The sequence below is a fragment of the Eucyclogobius newberryi genome, unplaced genomic scaffold, assembly GCF_026437365.1.
Source record: "Eucyclogobius newberryi isolate DKJ021-1_F unplaced genomic scaffold, fEucNew1.0.hap1 SCAF_6, whole genome shotgun sequence".
NCBI classification, from domain to species: domain Eukaryota; kingdom Metazoa; phylum Chordata; class Actinopteri; order Gobiiformes; family Gobiidae; genus Eucyclogobius; species Eucyclogobius newberryi.
This window is the reverse complement of record NW_027316278.1, coordinates 18,399,666-18,414,816: the sequence shown is the minus strand read 5'-3', so window position 1 is coordinate 18,414,816 and position 15,151 is coordinate 18,399,666. Positions and strand designations below refer to the sequence as shown.

Sequence of the window (15,151 nt, the reverse complement as noted above, 5' to 3'; positions counted from 1 at the left end):
TTAATGAACCCAAGTCATAATTTGGATGCTCTGTTGTTTGTCCCATTCAGCAGTAGTGACCTTTACCCCACCCGAAGCTGCCATAGGGGGCTCTCATGTCAGCTGTTGTGGACAGGCTGTTTACTTCAGGCTCTCTGGGAATTACAACCTCGTCTAGTCTACACAGCACTACTTTATTTTATTTTTTAACTGGTCCCCACTATTTATTACATTACATGTTACAGCCTCTGCGTGTAGTTAGATGTATTTTTGTTTGTTGCGCTCTCATTTGTATTTAACTTGTTGAATCTAACTTTGATCTGTAATTTATATTCTATATTTAAGGTTAAAGAAGATGTGTGTGAAATAGTAATTTTGGATTTACCTCAAAAGATTTAGGCACAAGCTCTATCTAATGATGGCTGATAAAGAAGAAGAGGAACCTCCACAGGGCTGTAGTTCTTCAGCATTGGGCTGCAGACAGTTGGACAATTCCCAACCCAGATCTCAGGACAGTAAAACAGTGAACAATATGCAGTCAAACTCTTCATTCAAAGAACCTGCTCAGCCAATTTCTTTACCTCTGAGGAAATCTTCAAACAACAAAGTGCCAAAGTTCAGCTCTGGACCAGAGGCCAGGGAGCGCCTCAAATTCATCCTTGGAGCCTCAGAGGACTACTCATCAGATGAAGAACCGCTCACCACCAAACCACCAAGCTGCGCACCTCTACCATCCACCTTCACTGCAATTATGTCCCCTCAAAAGGCTGAAATTCCGCAATCTACCAGTATTAAGTAAGGTCTCATTTTCTTGTTTATATTTATGATGATATTTGGTTTCACTAGCAGAGGCAGACACTAATAGATATTGTTAATTATGAGATTTGTGCCTGAGCTGTTTGTTCTCACCTGACAGTTTGGAACAGATGTGTGTTATTGTGGCCCGTCAAACACCTCGACTCTATTATTGGAACAAGAGTCCAAGCCAATGATTCTGAGAGATACCGTCAGTCTAGTTCACATCAGAGTAAAAAGCAGGCTTGTTTTAGACTTAGCATGTCTTAAGTAATTGTTTAAACAGTAGTTGTTAAATGCAAATGTAAGTCTTGCTGTCAGCTGGAGAATGGGGAATGTTCTTATTTTCTTCAACATTAAATGGACTATTATTCAGAAGATAGAGAGAGGTAAGGCATTGACAGTACTTTCCTAAGTCCTAACTATAAATACCATTCTACTTCTGAGCCCTGGTCTGCATTTGTGATGTGGGAGGAGAAAAGCAGAAAGGGAACGACTCAGAGGAAGTAGCTGGGCTTTTGTTTTGTTTGTAGCTTCCAGCGCAAACATGGAAGGTTGCAGCTGGTTCACATGTATGCAAAGGTTTGTGTTGTTAAGCCAAAATATAGCTTAAGTTTATGTTTGCATAGCAATGTTGTGCCAAACTAAATGTGCATCAAGCTGTTTATTGCCTAGTTTAATATGTTGGCACATGTTACAGGAAATGTAAACGTGTTGGCTACAGTCAGTGCACCAATAACAGTACCGTGCTCTGTGCCACTGATTCAGGTATTAATTTATATGGCACTTTCACAATTGTTTGGAATAGTTTTTCTCGATCATAGGTCGTGTCTGTGAGGGAGTAAAAGTGCATGATATTGGGGTGGAAAGGGTTATCGTTCAGTAGCAAACGTACTCGGTGCAATCTCAAGTGAATGGTACAGTGCAGGAGTTATGTCTAAAGGTCAGCACAGATGCAATTACACTATGAATTCACAATAAAAAGCCACTGATGCAACTCGGGTGTTTCTTGGCCATCGTCACTTGGGCCACACAGCTCTAAAATCGCTAGCAGCGCAATGGCCACACTTCGTAACAAGCAATCCAACACAGTCATGGTATGTCATATAATATTTGTATTTTTATTTATTCTTTGGAAAAATTCAGTGGCAAAAATAGTTTGTTGCTCTTTATCGATTGGCTAGTGGTTTGTGTTGGTTATTCTTTGTATGGTATTACAACATAATAGTTCAACCAATCAAAATATAATGTATATATGGATAATCAGGCTTAGTTTATTCATTTTGTTTATTCAGTCAAAACAACATTTCTTGTTATTTTTAATTTTGAGTTTGCTCAGTCCTTTGTTTCTCCACTGAACTTAATGAACGTCTTCTTTTTTCCTTACTATATAATGTATGCAATAATAATAATAATAATGATAAATGCGTGTCACTAAAATAATAGCTTGGTGGTGTCTTTTCACTTTTTTAAACAAAGTGCTTGTTTCTTAGGCCTAGTATGTCTGGTCCTCATTTGGTGAAAAAAGGGCACGAACAAAGAAAAATGGATCCACAAAGAGATTTTACAGTGGCCTCTCCGGCAGAGTTTGTCACCCGGTTTGGTGGTAGCCGAGTCATAGAAAAAGTAAGTACCATAAGCCCTAAACCTGATATCAGCCAGCTCATTTGACAAGATACTTTTAGCATTATTTGTATTTGCAGGTGCTGATTGCTAACAATGGTATCGCAGCAGTAAAATGTATGCGATCAATACGTCGCTGGGCCTATGAAATATTTCGTAATGAGAGGATAATTCGTTTTGTGGTCATGGTAACACCTGAAGACCTGAAAGCCAATGCAGGTCAGTGTGAACCTCTTATCAGTTATTACATGTACACTTTATCAGCTCTCCTGCGAATGAAGGAAAATAATGTCCATGGTGTGATCTTAAACCTGCACCATTTAAGTCACTATCAGTATTTTATCTGCAGAATACATCAAGATGGCTGACCATTACGTGCCTGTCCCTGGTGGTCCCAATAATAACAACTATGCAAATGTAGAGCTCATTGTAGACATCGCAAAAAGAATTCCAGTGCAGGTGTTAAAACATATTTAAAAAATCTGTTGTACTAATATAACTATAATAAAATATACTATGTATCTTTGATCTTGTTTGTAGGGCGTTTGGGCTGGTTGGGGTCATGCTTCTGAAAACCCCAAACTTCCTGAACTTTTGAGCAAAGCAGGGATTTCATTCTTAGGTATCATCTAGTATCAATTCCTTATTTTCATTTGTAGGCTTGTATGAGTTTAATTGTGGGTAACCATTTTACATTTGGGTTTTCTTTTAGGGCCATCCAGTAAGGCCATGTGGGCCCTTGGTGATAAAGTAGCTTCGTCCATTGTGGCGCAAAGTGCCGACATTCCCACTCTGCCTTGGAGTGGATCAGGTGATGCACAGTCCTCAGTCCTTGATGTTGTGTAAACATTGATTGTAGACTTGTGTGGATAAACATGTTAAAAGGTCAGGTTCATATATCAGTCTTTATGTGTACTGTGTCTTTTCAAGGCCTTAGAGTAGACTGGGATGAGAAGGCTGAAAAGCTCCATTCCACATTCAGCGTTCCCTCAACCACATACAAACACGGCTGTATTCATGATGTAGAGGATGGACTTGCGGTGAGTAAACATAACAAACCTAATGACATTTGAAAATACACATACAACACATTCAATAATCTGTTTTCCACAGGGAGCTGAAAGGATTGGTTATCCAGTTGTAATTAAAGCTTCCGAGGGTGGAGGTGGAAAGGGTATTCGTATAGTAGAATGTGTTGATGATTTCCCAAGTTCATTCAGACAGGTTTGTTTGGTATATACTTTCCATCATTTCCAGACTGATGAAACAAAATTGCAATTATTGCATTTGGAATTCAAAACTACACAAACTTAATGTTTTGAATGCCCATAGGTCCTGAAAATTGCACCCATAAGAGGAAAATGAAAACCATAACCTGTTTACATTGAATATTGTATTCAGGCTGATCTTTACACGTTCTGCAGGTTCAGACAGAAGTTCCTGGATCACCTATTTTCTTAATGCAATTGGCCCAGCATGCAAGGCATCTGGAGGTTCAGATACTGGCTGATGAATATGAAAATGCCATATCTCTGTTTGGACGAGATTGTTCCATTCAAAGAAGGCACCAGAAGATCATAGAGGAAGCTCCTGCAACTATTGCTCCGCCATCTACATTAGAGCAAATGGAAAAGGTGAACTAGGTGTTATTTTACATTTTGGATGAGGGAATCTTGCTATGACACCGCTCTTTTTTTTTTTTTTTTGGACAGTATGCTGTGAGGCTGGCCAAAATGGTGGGCTATGTCAGTGCTGGGACAGTAGAGTACCTCTACTCTGAAGATGGAAGTTTCCATTTTTTGGAGCTGAACCCACGTCTGCAGGTTGAACATCCATGTACAGAGATGATTGGAGATGTCAACTTGCCGGCAGCGCAGCTTCAAGTAACTCCTAACAAATATTCAAACAAATTTGACTAATCTTTTTGTCATCTTGCCTTACTTTTAAATCTGTTGTAGATTGCAATGGGCATTCCCCTTTATAGAATAAAGGATATACGATTGCTTTATAAAAAAGATCCGTGGGGAGATTCTGTCATTGAATTTGAAAATCCAGACTGTGCACCAAGTCCAAGAGGCCATGTCATCGCAGCACGAATCACCAGTGAAAATCCTGATGAGGTGTTTTGTTCATATCAGAACCTTAGAACTTAGTTCTTAGAAGTTTAATTAATTTACAATTAACTGTGTTGTTTTTGTTAGGGTTTTAAGCCCAGCTCCGGCACAGTACAAGAATTAAACTTCCGGAGCAGTAAAAATGTCTGGGGTTACTTCAGTGTTGGTGCAGCTGGTGGATTACATGAATTTGCAGACTCACAGTTTGGTCACTGCTTCTCTTGGGGTGAAAACCGTGAGGAAGCCATTTCGTGAGTGTCTTTATTTTAGAATATAAAGCTGCTAATTATAGTATATTTTTTGTGAAATTGTAACTACTTATATATATATATATATATGTTTAGAAACATGGTAGTGGCTATGAAGGAATTGTCAATCAGAGGGGACTTTCGGACCACTGTTGAATACCTGATCAAGTTATTGGAGACTGAAAGCTTCAGAAACAATGACACTGACACTGGCTGGCTTGATCATCTCATCGCTGAGAAAGTGCAGGCATGTGTCCAGAAACCTTTGGCTACCAATCAGATTTGTCCAAACATAGTAAAATATGTGGACTAACCATGTTTTTTTTGTAGGCTGAGAGACCCGACACCATATTGGGAATTATATGTGGAGCTTTGCATGTTGCTGATGCTAGTTTCAGGAAGAGCATGTCTGATTTTTTGCATTCTCTTGAAAGGTAGGTGTGTTCAGTTTGAGCTTGTCTTGTTTCCCTGATGCATTTGTTTATTCATTTTTAGAGGCCAAGTGCTACCAGCAGCAAGTTTACTCAACTCTGTCAATGTTGACCTAATTTATGAAGGAGTCAAATACTGTTTGAAGGTAATGGTGTAAATGTGTATCTTAAAATTGGTGTTATGTTTCTCTAGTTTAGCATAAATGCTATGCTCACAGGTGGCTCGACAGTCTCCAAACACATATGTCATTATCATGAATGGCTCTGACATAGAGATTGATGTACATAGATTGAGTGATGGTGGTCTTCTACTTTCTTATGATGGCAGCAGTCATACAACTTACATGAAGGAAGAAGTGGATAGGTAAATGTATACATAGTAATATAAAACTCTGTTCACTGAGTATTTATTTACAGTTTTCTTATCTTTTTACTTTTCAACAGCTATCGCATAACTGTGGGCAACAAGACCTGTGTGTTTGAAAAGGAGAAGGACCCCACTGTGCTAAGGTCGCCCTCTGCTGGTAAACTGCTGCAATATGTTGTGGAGGACGGAGGTCATATAGTTGCTGGGGAGACATATGCAGAAATTGAGGTGATTGGAAATATTGTGTTGCTCTGTAAAATTTACAAAAATGTTTTGTTTATTTTGTCTTATCTGTTTTTAGGTGATGAAAATGGTTATGACATTGACAGTGCAACAGACTGGTTGTATTAATTTTGTAAAGAGACCAGGGGCTGTCCTTGAAACTGGATGTGTTGTTGCCCACATAGACCTGGATGATCCCAGCAGTATACTCAAGGTATTATATTATCATTATTAGTAGTAGTACTAGTAGTAGGGTTAGGGTTAGTAAGTAGTAGTGTTTATTAATAATAATCGTTACAGGTTGAGCTCAACACCTCTGTACTGCCACCTCAACAACCACTACCAATTGTGGGGGAAAAGCTTCACCAGGTGTTTCACACTGTGCTAGAGAACTTAATTAAAGTTATGGATGGCTATTGTCTTGAAGAACCATACTTTAGCAACAAGGTATGTGACTGTCATGTTCTGCTCTGTCGCCAATGGAAAATATTTTATAAATTTATTTTTTACCTGCAGCTCAAGCATTGGGTGGTGACACTCATGAAAACGTTACGAGACCCATCATTGCCATTACTGGAGCTGCAAGAGATCATGACGAGCGTGGCGGGACGCTTTCCTCCTAGTGTGGAGAAGAATATCCGTAAAGTCATGGCCCAGTATGCCAGCAACATTACATCTGTTCTTTGCCAGTTTCCAAGCCAAAAGGTAAAAACTAAGCTGACTTTATTGCAAACCATGTCACTACAAAAACTGCATTGTCTCACTTTTTCAGATTGCAAATATTCTAGACAGTCATGCAGCCACTCTTCAGAGGAAGGCGGACAGAGAAGTCTTCTTCATGAACACTCAGAGTATTGTGCAGTTAGTGCAGAGGCAAGTTTGTAAAAATATACAACCAGATGTAGAGTTGAACTATGATTTATATCTATTGTTTCCCTACAAAAAATATATATATTGTATAATATAATATATATATATATATTTTTCATATATCCCAGGTACCGAAGTGGAATCCGGGGTTATATGAAAGCAGTAGTTCTTGACTTGTTAAAGCGGTACTTGGAAGTAGAGATGCAGTTTCAGCACGGTAGTGTCCTTATAGTGACGTTTGTGTTACTATTATTTTTATTTTGCATTTGGTTGACATGGTGAATCTCACCCACAGCCCACTATGATAAGTGTGTCATCAATCTGAGGGAGCAATACAAGCTTGACATGTCACCAGTCCTCAATTACATCTTCTCACATGCACAAGTCTCAAAGAAGAACATTTTGGTCACAATGCTTATTGTAAGAGGCAAATTATGTACTGCATTGGAATCTTTTTAATTTATTTTTTATACATGGTTCATATGTTAATTTTGTAGGACCAACTATGTGGAAGAGACCCAACCCTTGCTGACGAGCTAATGGCCATTCTAAATGAGCTCACACAGCTTAATAAAATGGAGAACTCAAAGGTTGCTCTAAGGGCCAGGCAGGTAAGCATCATGCTTGAAAACATTGTCTATTTTGATGAAAGTCCTGTCCTAAAACTGGACTAAACATAATTTACAGGTGTTGATTGCCTCTCATCTGCCATCATATGAACTCAGACACAACCAGGTGGAGTCCATCTTTTTGTCTGCTATTGATATGTACGGACATCAATTTTGTCCTGAGAATTTAAAGGTAAACAATACTTTGCATTTTGTTGTGAGAAATATTTCCAATCATTTATTTAAATATATTTTATTTAATCTTAACAGAAACTCATCCTCTCAGAGACATCAATCTTTGATGTTTTACCTAATTTCTTTTATCACACCAATCAGGTTGTGTGCATGGCTGCACTGGAGGTATGGAAAAATTCAACAATTCCCTCATTACGATACGTATCCCGATAATTTTTTTTAAAAAGGGTCTTAAAAATTCACCAAATGGGTAATGCTTTTACTCTGGATAAGAAAATGTATGAAATTTATCCACAAAGCACTTATTTATATATCCATTATAACTCTAATAACATCCAACCAACTGATCCAAATAGAAATGTAAGGCATACATTCTAGTAAAGTATTGCATGTTTCTTGCCAAACAATTGACATGGTCTGAACATGCTGCAGCAGCATCTTCTGCACAGATCAGCTTCTGATCAGGTCCACAGCTCCTGAGTCACAGTATCAATATTTGTTTTAAAGATTCCGTATTGATACGGAGTCCGTGACGATCTATCGCCATATCAATATTTTGAACACAACCCTACCATGTAGAATGTTTTAAGAACTAATTATCATTTACAATCATGACTTGGCCTAATGTAGCTTTTATATTGCTTAACCGTTTAGTTTAATTTTTTTGTAATCAAGTATCACTGTTGTTGTTGTTCATGTTCAGGTGTATGTCCGCAGAGGCTACATTGCCTATGAGCTAAACAGCATTCAACATCACCAGCTTCAGGATGGAACTTGTGCTGTGGACTTCCAATTTATGTTGCCATCATCACATCCCAACAGGTACCTGACCTCAAAAGCCACTGTGTAGGCAGTAAATCGGACCAATGGGAAACAATTTAATTTTGTTTTGACCAATTTACTTTTACTATTTACTTAATTAATCAGTCAGCAGTGATACAATTAGTGAAGTTATTTTTAAACTTTTTTTTTTTTTTTTTAATTAAAGAGGTTAACAATCCGCTGTTTGTATTGATGTATGAATGATTTTATTTCAGAGGGAGCAGCGCTACTCTGAACAGGTAGAGTAAAGCTCTTCCCAACCAAATAACCCTATTGTGTGTATGTCTCTCTGCAATGCATGACAAATGCACTGTACTGTCCTCTGTCCTAATGAACCAGAACCAATAATTCCTTATTGATTCACAGTCTGAAAAATCTGAGCTTGTTTCAGGGCATCTAAAGCTTTTTGAGGCTCATATTTTTAACGCTGTACTTCTCAAAAAAATAAAATAAAATTACAAGTTTAGCATAATTTCTTGAATTAGAATTTCTTCTTGGTTCTCATGTTGCCGTCTCTCTACCACGGTTCCCCTTTCTCCAGAGTTCCTAACCCAGTGAACAGTTCAGGCCAGTTCAATATGCGGCGACAAAGCAGTGATCTTTTTTTGGAAGGAACTCTGTCTCCGCCCTGTCAACGCATGGGGGCCATGGTGGCTCTGCAGTGTTTTGACGATTTCAAAAGGTAACATTTATCATATGTTCGATCATATGATCTGTTCAAACTAACTCCGATATTTTGTGTTATAGAAACTTTGATGAAATCCTCTTGAGCTTTGCAGATTCTTTCTTAGAAAATGCATCCTTTTTAGAGGCATGCTCTAATTTGTATGAAGAAGAACACTTTAAAGTAGGTTGCTTCATTTTGTTTAATACTTTGTTTAATAATGATATGATTATATTATAAGTAATTGTTATACAATACAAGATATATTGTTTTTTCAGAATTCAAGGGAGAATCCAATTCACATCATTAATGTGTCCTTGAAAACTGCAGACACAGAGGATGATGATGCTTTGGTCACTGCTTTTTCTGACTTCACTCAAACAAAGGTCGGTTTAAAGTGATTACATTTTACTATTTGCAATACCCTACTAATTGCTGTTAAAAATGTCTTGAACAGAAGTCACTACTTTTTGATCATGGCATTAGGAGAATCACATTTTTGGTAGCCCAAAAGGTAACTTGATGGCTCAATAAATGATTTAGTATGTTTCACAAATGTATTTTAGCTTTTTGAGGATGGGCTTATTTAATTTTTTATTTTTTTTACAGAGAGAGTTTCCCAAGTTCTTCACTTTCCGGGCAAGAGATGATGTAAGTTTATTGCACTAAATTCTTACTTTTAATGAAAATTTTGAATTTAAATGAGCTTCTTTGAATTTAGTTTTTTGAGGATCGCATTTATAGAAATCTGGAGCCAGCTTTAGCCTTTCAGTTGGAGCTCAACCGCATGAAAAACTTTGATCTGAAAGCTGTTCCCTGTGAGAACCACAAAATGCATCTGTATCTCGGAGCAGCCCGTGCTCAGGAGGGGGCGGAGGTTACTGACTACAGATTTTTCATTCGCGCAATTATACGTCACTCTGATCTAATTACAAAGGTACCAATGCATATTCTCATGCAAATGACCATCCTTGTGAGTTTTTATTTTTCCATATTCTCTTATGTACAAGGAAGCATCTTTTGAGTATCTCCAAAATGAAGGAGAGCGTCTTCTGCTGGAGGCTATGGATGAACTGGAAGTTGCTTTCAGCAACACTACTGTCCGCACTGACTGTAACCACATCTTTCTTAATTTTGTCCCCACTGTCATTATGGACCCTTCTAAAGTAAGCTTTTTTCTAGTAACTCCAGATTCAACAGTTAAAAAAGTGTATCTGAAGTAACTTTTCTGTTTCTCATTTTTAAAACATTTTTTTTTGTACTTAGATTGAAGAGTCTGTCCGCTCCATGGTAATGCGCTATGGCAGCCGCCTGTGGAAGTTGCGCGTCCTTCAGGCTGAGCTCAAGATCAACATTCGCCAAACAAGCAATGGCAATGCCATCCCCATACGCTTGTTTTTGACCAATGAATCTGGCTACTATTTAGACATCAGCTTGTACAAAGAAGTAATTGATTCAAACACTGGGCAGGTCAGAAGAAACACACATTTGACTCCTTCCATGTATGAAAGTAATTTTCTCTGAAATAGATTTTTATTTAATTTTTTTTTGACCGTGGCGTTTCAGATTATGTTTCAGTCATATGGTGAGAAGCCAGACCCTCTGCATGGCATGCTCATCAACACCCCCTATGTGACCAAAGACCTGCTTCAGGCTAAGCGATTTCAAGCCCAAACTCTGGGTACGACATATGTCTATGACTTTCCTGAGATGTTCACACAGGTACTGCTGTAGCTCTTGTACAATCCTTCATTATTTTCATTAATAGTTATTTATTTTTATTTTTTTCCTATTAATTTGTATTAATTAACTCATAGGCACTGTTCAACTTATGGGGACCAAGAGACAAAGCTCCAAAAGATGTGCTTATGTGTACTGAGCTGGTGCTGGATTCACAGGGGAGATTAGTCCAGATGAACCGTCTACCTGGAGATAATCAAGTACAACGGTTCATTAAATTTGTACTCTTTTCTGGCTTTTCAGACAGTAAGAATTTTGTCTCTGTATATTCAGGTAGGAATGGTTGCATTTAAGATGAGAATGAAAACTCTGGAGTACCCCGAAGGCCGTGACATTGTTGTGATCTGTAATGACATCACTCACATGATTGGTTCGTTCGGTCCCCAAGAAGATGAGCTATTCCTCAGAGCATCTGAACTCGCTCGAGCTGAAGGTATTCCGCGCATTTACATCTCAGCCAACAGTGGGGCTCGAATTGGGCTCGCAGAGGAGGTTAAACACATGTTTCAAGTGGCCTGGATAGACCCCGCTGATCCTTACAAAGTATTTAAAAAAACATCAGCAATTGCAAAAACATTTTTTGACTTCACATATTTACAATATCACTTCTCCACAGGGGTTTAAGTATCTTTATCTGACACCTCAGGACTATGCACGCATCAGCTCTACTAGCTCAGTCCATTGTCACCATGTGGAGGAAAATGGAGAGTCCAGGTAGATGATGATTATCATTGTTATTGTATTTTGTCTTATTAAAAACAAATAAAATGGCTTTCAATATTCATTTTCCTGAACCAAAACACTGCATACCATTGACTTTTAATACAAATAGTAAATTTTTTCTAAACCACATGCTTTTACCGCTTGTTCCCGTTGGGGGGATTGCGAGTGACTGGAGACTATCCCAGAGACTGAATCCCAATTTTGGATGAATTTGAATAAAATTGCACAGCCCTAAGTGTTATATACTGTACTGTCTGCTAATTATTTCATTATTCGATATGCACTTGCATATCGGAAAAACATGATCTTATCAACATTCGTGTTTTATTTCCCTTAATGATAATGTAATAATGTTACAGGTATATCATCACAGATATCATTGGAACAGACGATGGGCTCGGGGTTGAGAACCTTCGAGGTTCTGGCACCATTGCAGGAGAGTCATCTCAAGCCTATGAGGACATCATTACCATCAGCATGGTATGACAAATTGTATTTTGACACTTTTTTGTGTGCAAATGTCTTATCTCTCTTGCTTTTTTGTAGGTGACATGTCGAGCTATTGGCATTGGAGCCTATTTGGTTCGCTTAGGACAGAGGGTGATTCAGGTGGAAAACTCGCATATTATTTTGACTGGAGCAAGTGCTTTGAATAAGGTTTGTTGAATCCACCTTTTAGACAGTTGGTTTAAAAAAGTAAGTTGGTACTAAGGCTGTGCTAATGTTAGATGAATCTGATACTGACCGTATGGTTGATGTCCGAGCAGGTCCTCGGCAGAGAGGTCTATACTTCCAATAACCAACTGGGAGGAATCCAGATCATGCACAACAATGGAGTCACACACACCACAGTGCCAGACGACTTTGAGGGGGTCACCACTATTCTGCAGTGGCTCTCTTACATGCCAAAGGTAAACCATGGAAAATTATAAACAAATTGTATCGGAACAAATTAGTCAAAAATAAATGTTGATTGGTAATACTATAATACTCTTTGTCAGAACAACCACTCTCCTGTGCCAGTTTTATCTATTACGGATCCTGTGGACAGAGAGATTGAATTCACTCCCACAAAAGCACCCTATGATCCACGATGGATGTTAGCTGGAAGAACCAGTCAGTAGAGGTGTCAAAATATAATATTTCTTTTTAAATAATGAAACAGTTTGTTACCCTTTTAGCAGCCAAAGGTGACTGGCAGAGTGGATTCTTTGACCATGGTTCTTTTATGGAGATCATGAGTTCATGGGCACAAACTGTTGTTGTGGGTAGAGCACGGTAAACTCCTTTGCTTTTATTTTAAAACATTTACCGGTATTATGGTATAATTGGCACAATTAACGCACATTTTACAGATTAGGAGGAATCTCTCTTGGTGTCATTGCTGTGGAAACCCGCACTGTTGAATTCACTATTCCAGCCGATCCAGCTAATTTGGATTCAGAGTCTAAAGTAAGTAAATGTGAAAAGATAAATATATCTATTCCTTAGCTCGATTGAATTGTGCATTTTGATTTTGCCCTAGGTTTTGCAGCAAGCTGGGCAGGTTTGGTTTCCAGACTCTGCATTCAAAACTGCTCAAGCCATTAACGACTTTAACCGTGAACGACTTCCCCTCCTGATATTTGCCAACTGGAGAGGCTTTTCTGGGGGCATGAAGGGTATATTACATCAGTTTTCTTCTTTGTCTTCATGTAACATTTTTACATCAAAATATAAATATTTTTCCATTTAAGATATGTACGATCAAGTTCTTAAGTTTGGAGCCTACATTGTAGACGCATTGCATACGTTTCACCAGCCGGTTTTAGTTTATATCCCCCCTCATGCTGAGCTGAGAGGAGGATCATGGGTAGTCATTGACCCAACTATCAACCCACTGTGTATGGAGATGTATGCAGACCGAGAGAGCAGGTGCAGTGTGCTTTGATAATGGAAACATTAATTCTATTGTTAGTGTTATATTGTCTGTTACTGGTGGATTTTTGGCATTTTAGGGGTGGTGTGCTCGAGGCAGAGGGCACGGTGGAGATTAAATACAGAAGGAAAGACCTATTGAAGACAATGAGAAGACTGGATCCTGCCTATGCCAGCATTGCTCAAAAGCTATGTACGAGAGAGGAAAATTAACGCATCAACAATAAATAATCCAAAAACATAATTACACTATATTTTCACCAGCATCCCCAGAGCTGTCAGAGAAAGAATGCCAAGAACTGGAATCAAAACTTAAAGCTAGAGAGGAGTTCTTGATGCCCATCTACCACCAGGTAGCAGTGCAGTTTGCTGACCTTCATGACACCCCTGGCAGGATGCAGGAGAAGGGGGCCATCACTGTAAGTTCACCTGTACCTGTTTCCAGATGTGGTAGAGGCACATTAAATAATTGACCACATTTTTGTAGGATATTTTGGACTGGAAGAATGTGCGATCTTTCTTCTACTGGCGTCTACGTCGGCTTTTGTTGGAGCAGGTGGTAAAATGTGAGATCCTGCAGGCCAACAAAGACCTCAGTGACGGGCACATGCACTCTATGCTGCGCCGCTGGTTTGTGGAGACAGAGGGAACTGTGAAGGTGGGTACTTGTATTTTTTAAACTTTTGTTCTGAAATAATTTGTAAATGCCATACATGTGCTTATTCTTCAGACTTATCTCTGGGATAATAACCAAGCCGTTGTTGAGTGGCTTGAAATGCAGTTGGCCACAAAAGATGGCATGCGATCGTCAATCCGTGAAAATATCAAGTATCTTAAGAGAGAAAACACTCTCAAACATATCCGCAGGTAATCACGCTCACTAATTTAGTAAGACTGTTGGTTGTATTGTGTGTGTGTGTTTATATTGTTTTAATAATGATTTGTTACTGTTTAGCTTGGTGGAGGCCAACCCAGAGGTTGCAATGGACTGTGTTATCCACATGAGCCAAAATATGACTCCAGCTCAGAGGGCAAAACTATGCCATCTGGTGGCAACAATGGATAACCCCAGCACCAGTTAAACTTTTAGGGATATTGCAATAAAACACTGACACACTACTGATTGTACAGGTAAATGTCTAGAGAAAGATGAAACGGGAAGACGTGATTCAGAGATGATCCAGCACCTCCAGCAGAATTACTAGGATATAAATGATTTCTAACTGGCAACTGCCCTCTTAATCTGACATTTCAAGTTAGTGAGGGTTTTTACATCTTTGTTAACTACATATGTGTTGTGCACTCCACAAAATTGTATGCTAATGCCCATGTTGCTGTTAGTGCTATGGAATGTGTAAATGTATAGTTAAAATTATCATGGATATTTATGAATGGGGCACAGTTTAAATGAAATAACTTTGCATACAAAATAAGAATACTTTTCACTGGGTTGTTTAACTAAATTTAACCATGATGTAGACTAGAGGGCCAGTACAGGGGTGTATTTGTGAAGTCAGTGACTTGATGAAATGTCCAGCGGTACACTACCTTGTATTTAAGGCCAGTAATTAGCTTATGAGCAGCTATGTTGGTTTGTCATTTCACTTTGTTTGACTTGTGATTTATGTACATTTTTTCACACTTTTTGTTTGACTAACTCAGGTTCCTGAAAAGAGCAGGAAATGCAAAATGTATTAGTCAGTGCCTTTGCCTTCAAGTCAAAACATTTCAGATAAATGTACAAATGTCCCAATATAGTATTTATTAAGGGCTATTTGTAACTTAATAAATAACTTGGGCATATTTTGCCAAAACAATATGTTCATTTATTTT

At 38.5% G+C, this 15,151-nt stretch overlaps 1 protein-coding gene across 3 annotated transcripts; it reads left to right on the top strand.

Annotated features, from left to right (window-relative positions):
- Positions 1-317: 317 nt before the first annotated feature.
- acacb (acetyl-CoA carboxylase beta) lies at positions 318-15,135 on the top strand. Of its 3 annotated transcripts, none has more exons than XM_072433576.1 (53): positions 318-774; positions 2,268-2,400; positions 2,478-2,616; positions 2,747-2,856; positions 2,938-3,019; positions 3,110-3,208; positions 3,328-3,437; positions 3,511-3,621; positions 3,822-4,031; positions 4,110-4,280; positions 4,356-4,517; positions 4,599-4,762; positions 4,856-5,006; positions 5,090-5,193; positions 5,255-5,336; positions 5,409-5,554; positions 5,635-5,785; positions 5,859-5,993; positions 6,080-6,226; positions 6,296-6,484; positions 6,552-6,652; positions 6,778-6,866; positions 6,945-7,069; positions 7,147-7,260; positions 7,337-7,450; positions 7,528-7,617; positions 8,156-8,274; positions 8,490-8,513; positions 8,816-8,956; positions 9,022-9,121; positions 9,217-9,324; positions 9,396-9,452; positions 9,548-9,589; positions 9,660-9,875; positions 9,949-10,104; positions 10,205-10,408; positions 10,505-10,660; positions 10,756-10,878; positions 10,952-11,221; positions 11,295-11,392; positions 11,761-11,881; positions 11,948-12,058; positions 12,169-12,312; positions 12,403-12,517; positions 12,586-12,679; positions 12,757-12,853; positions 12,927-13,062; positions 13,138-13,315; positions 13,399-13,511; positions 13,583-13,737; positions 13,806-13,976; positions 14,049-14,185; positions 14,274-15,135. In XM_072433576.1, the coding sequence occupies exons 1-53, from the start codon at positions 395-397 to the stop codon at positions 14,398-14,400; spliced, it is 7,122 nt and encodes a 2,373-aa protein (XP_072289677.1). In that variant the 5' UTR covers positions 318-394; the 3' UTR covers positions 14,401-15,135. The 3 variants fall into 3 exon arrangements, with proteins under 3 accessions (XP_072289677.1, XP_072289675.1, XP_072289676.1); XM_072433574.1 differs by having other exon boundaries at positions 12,583-12,679; XM_072433575.1 differs by lacking the exon at positions 8,490-8,513 and having other exon boundaries at positions 12,583-12,679.
- The last annotated feature ends 16 nt before the right edge of the window (positions 15,136-15,151 follow it).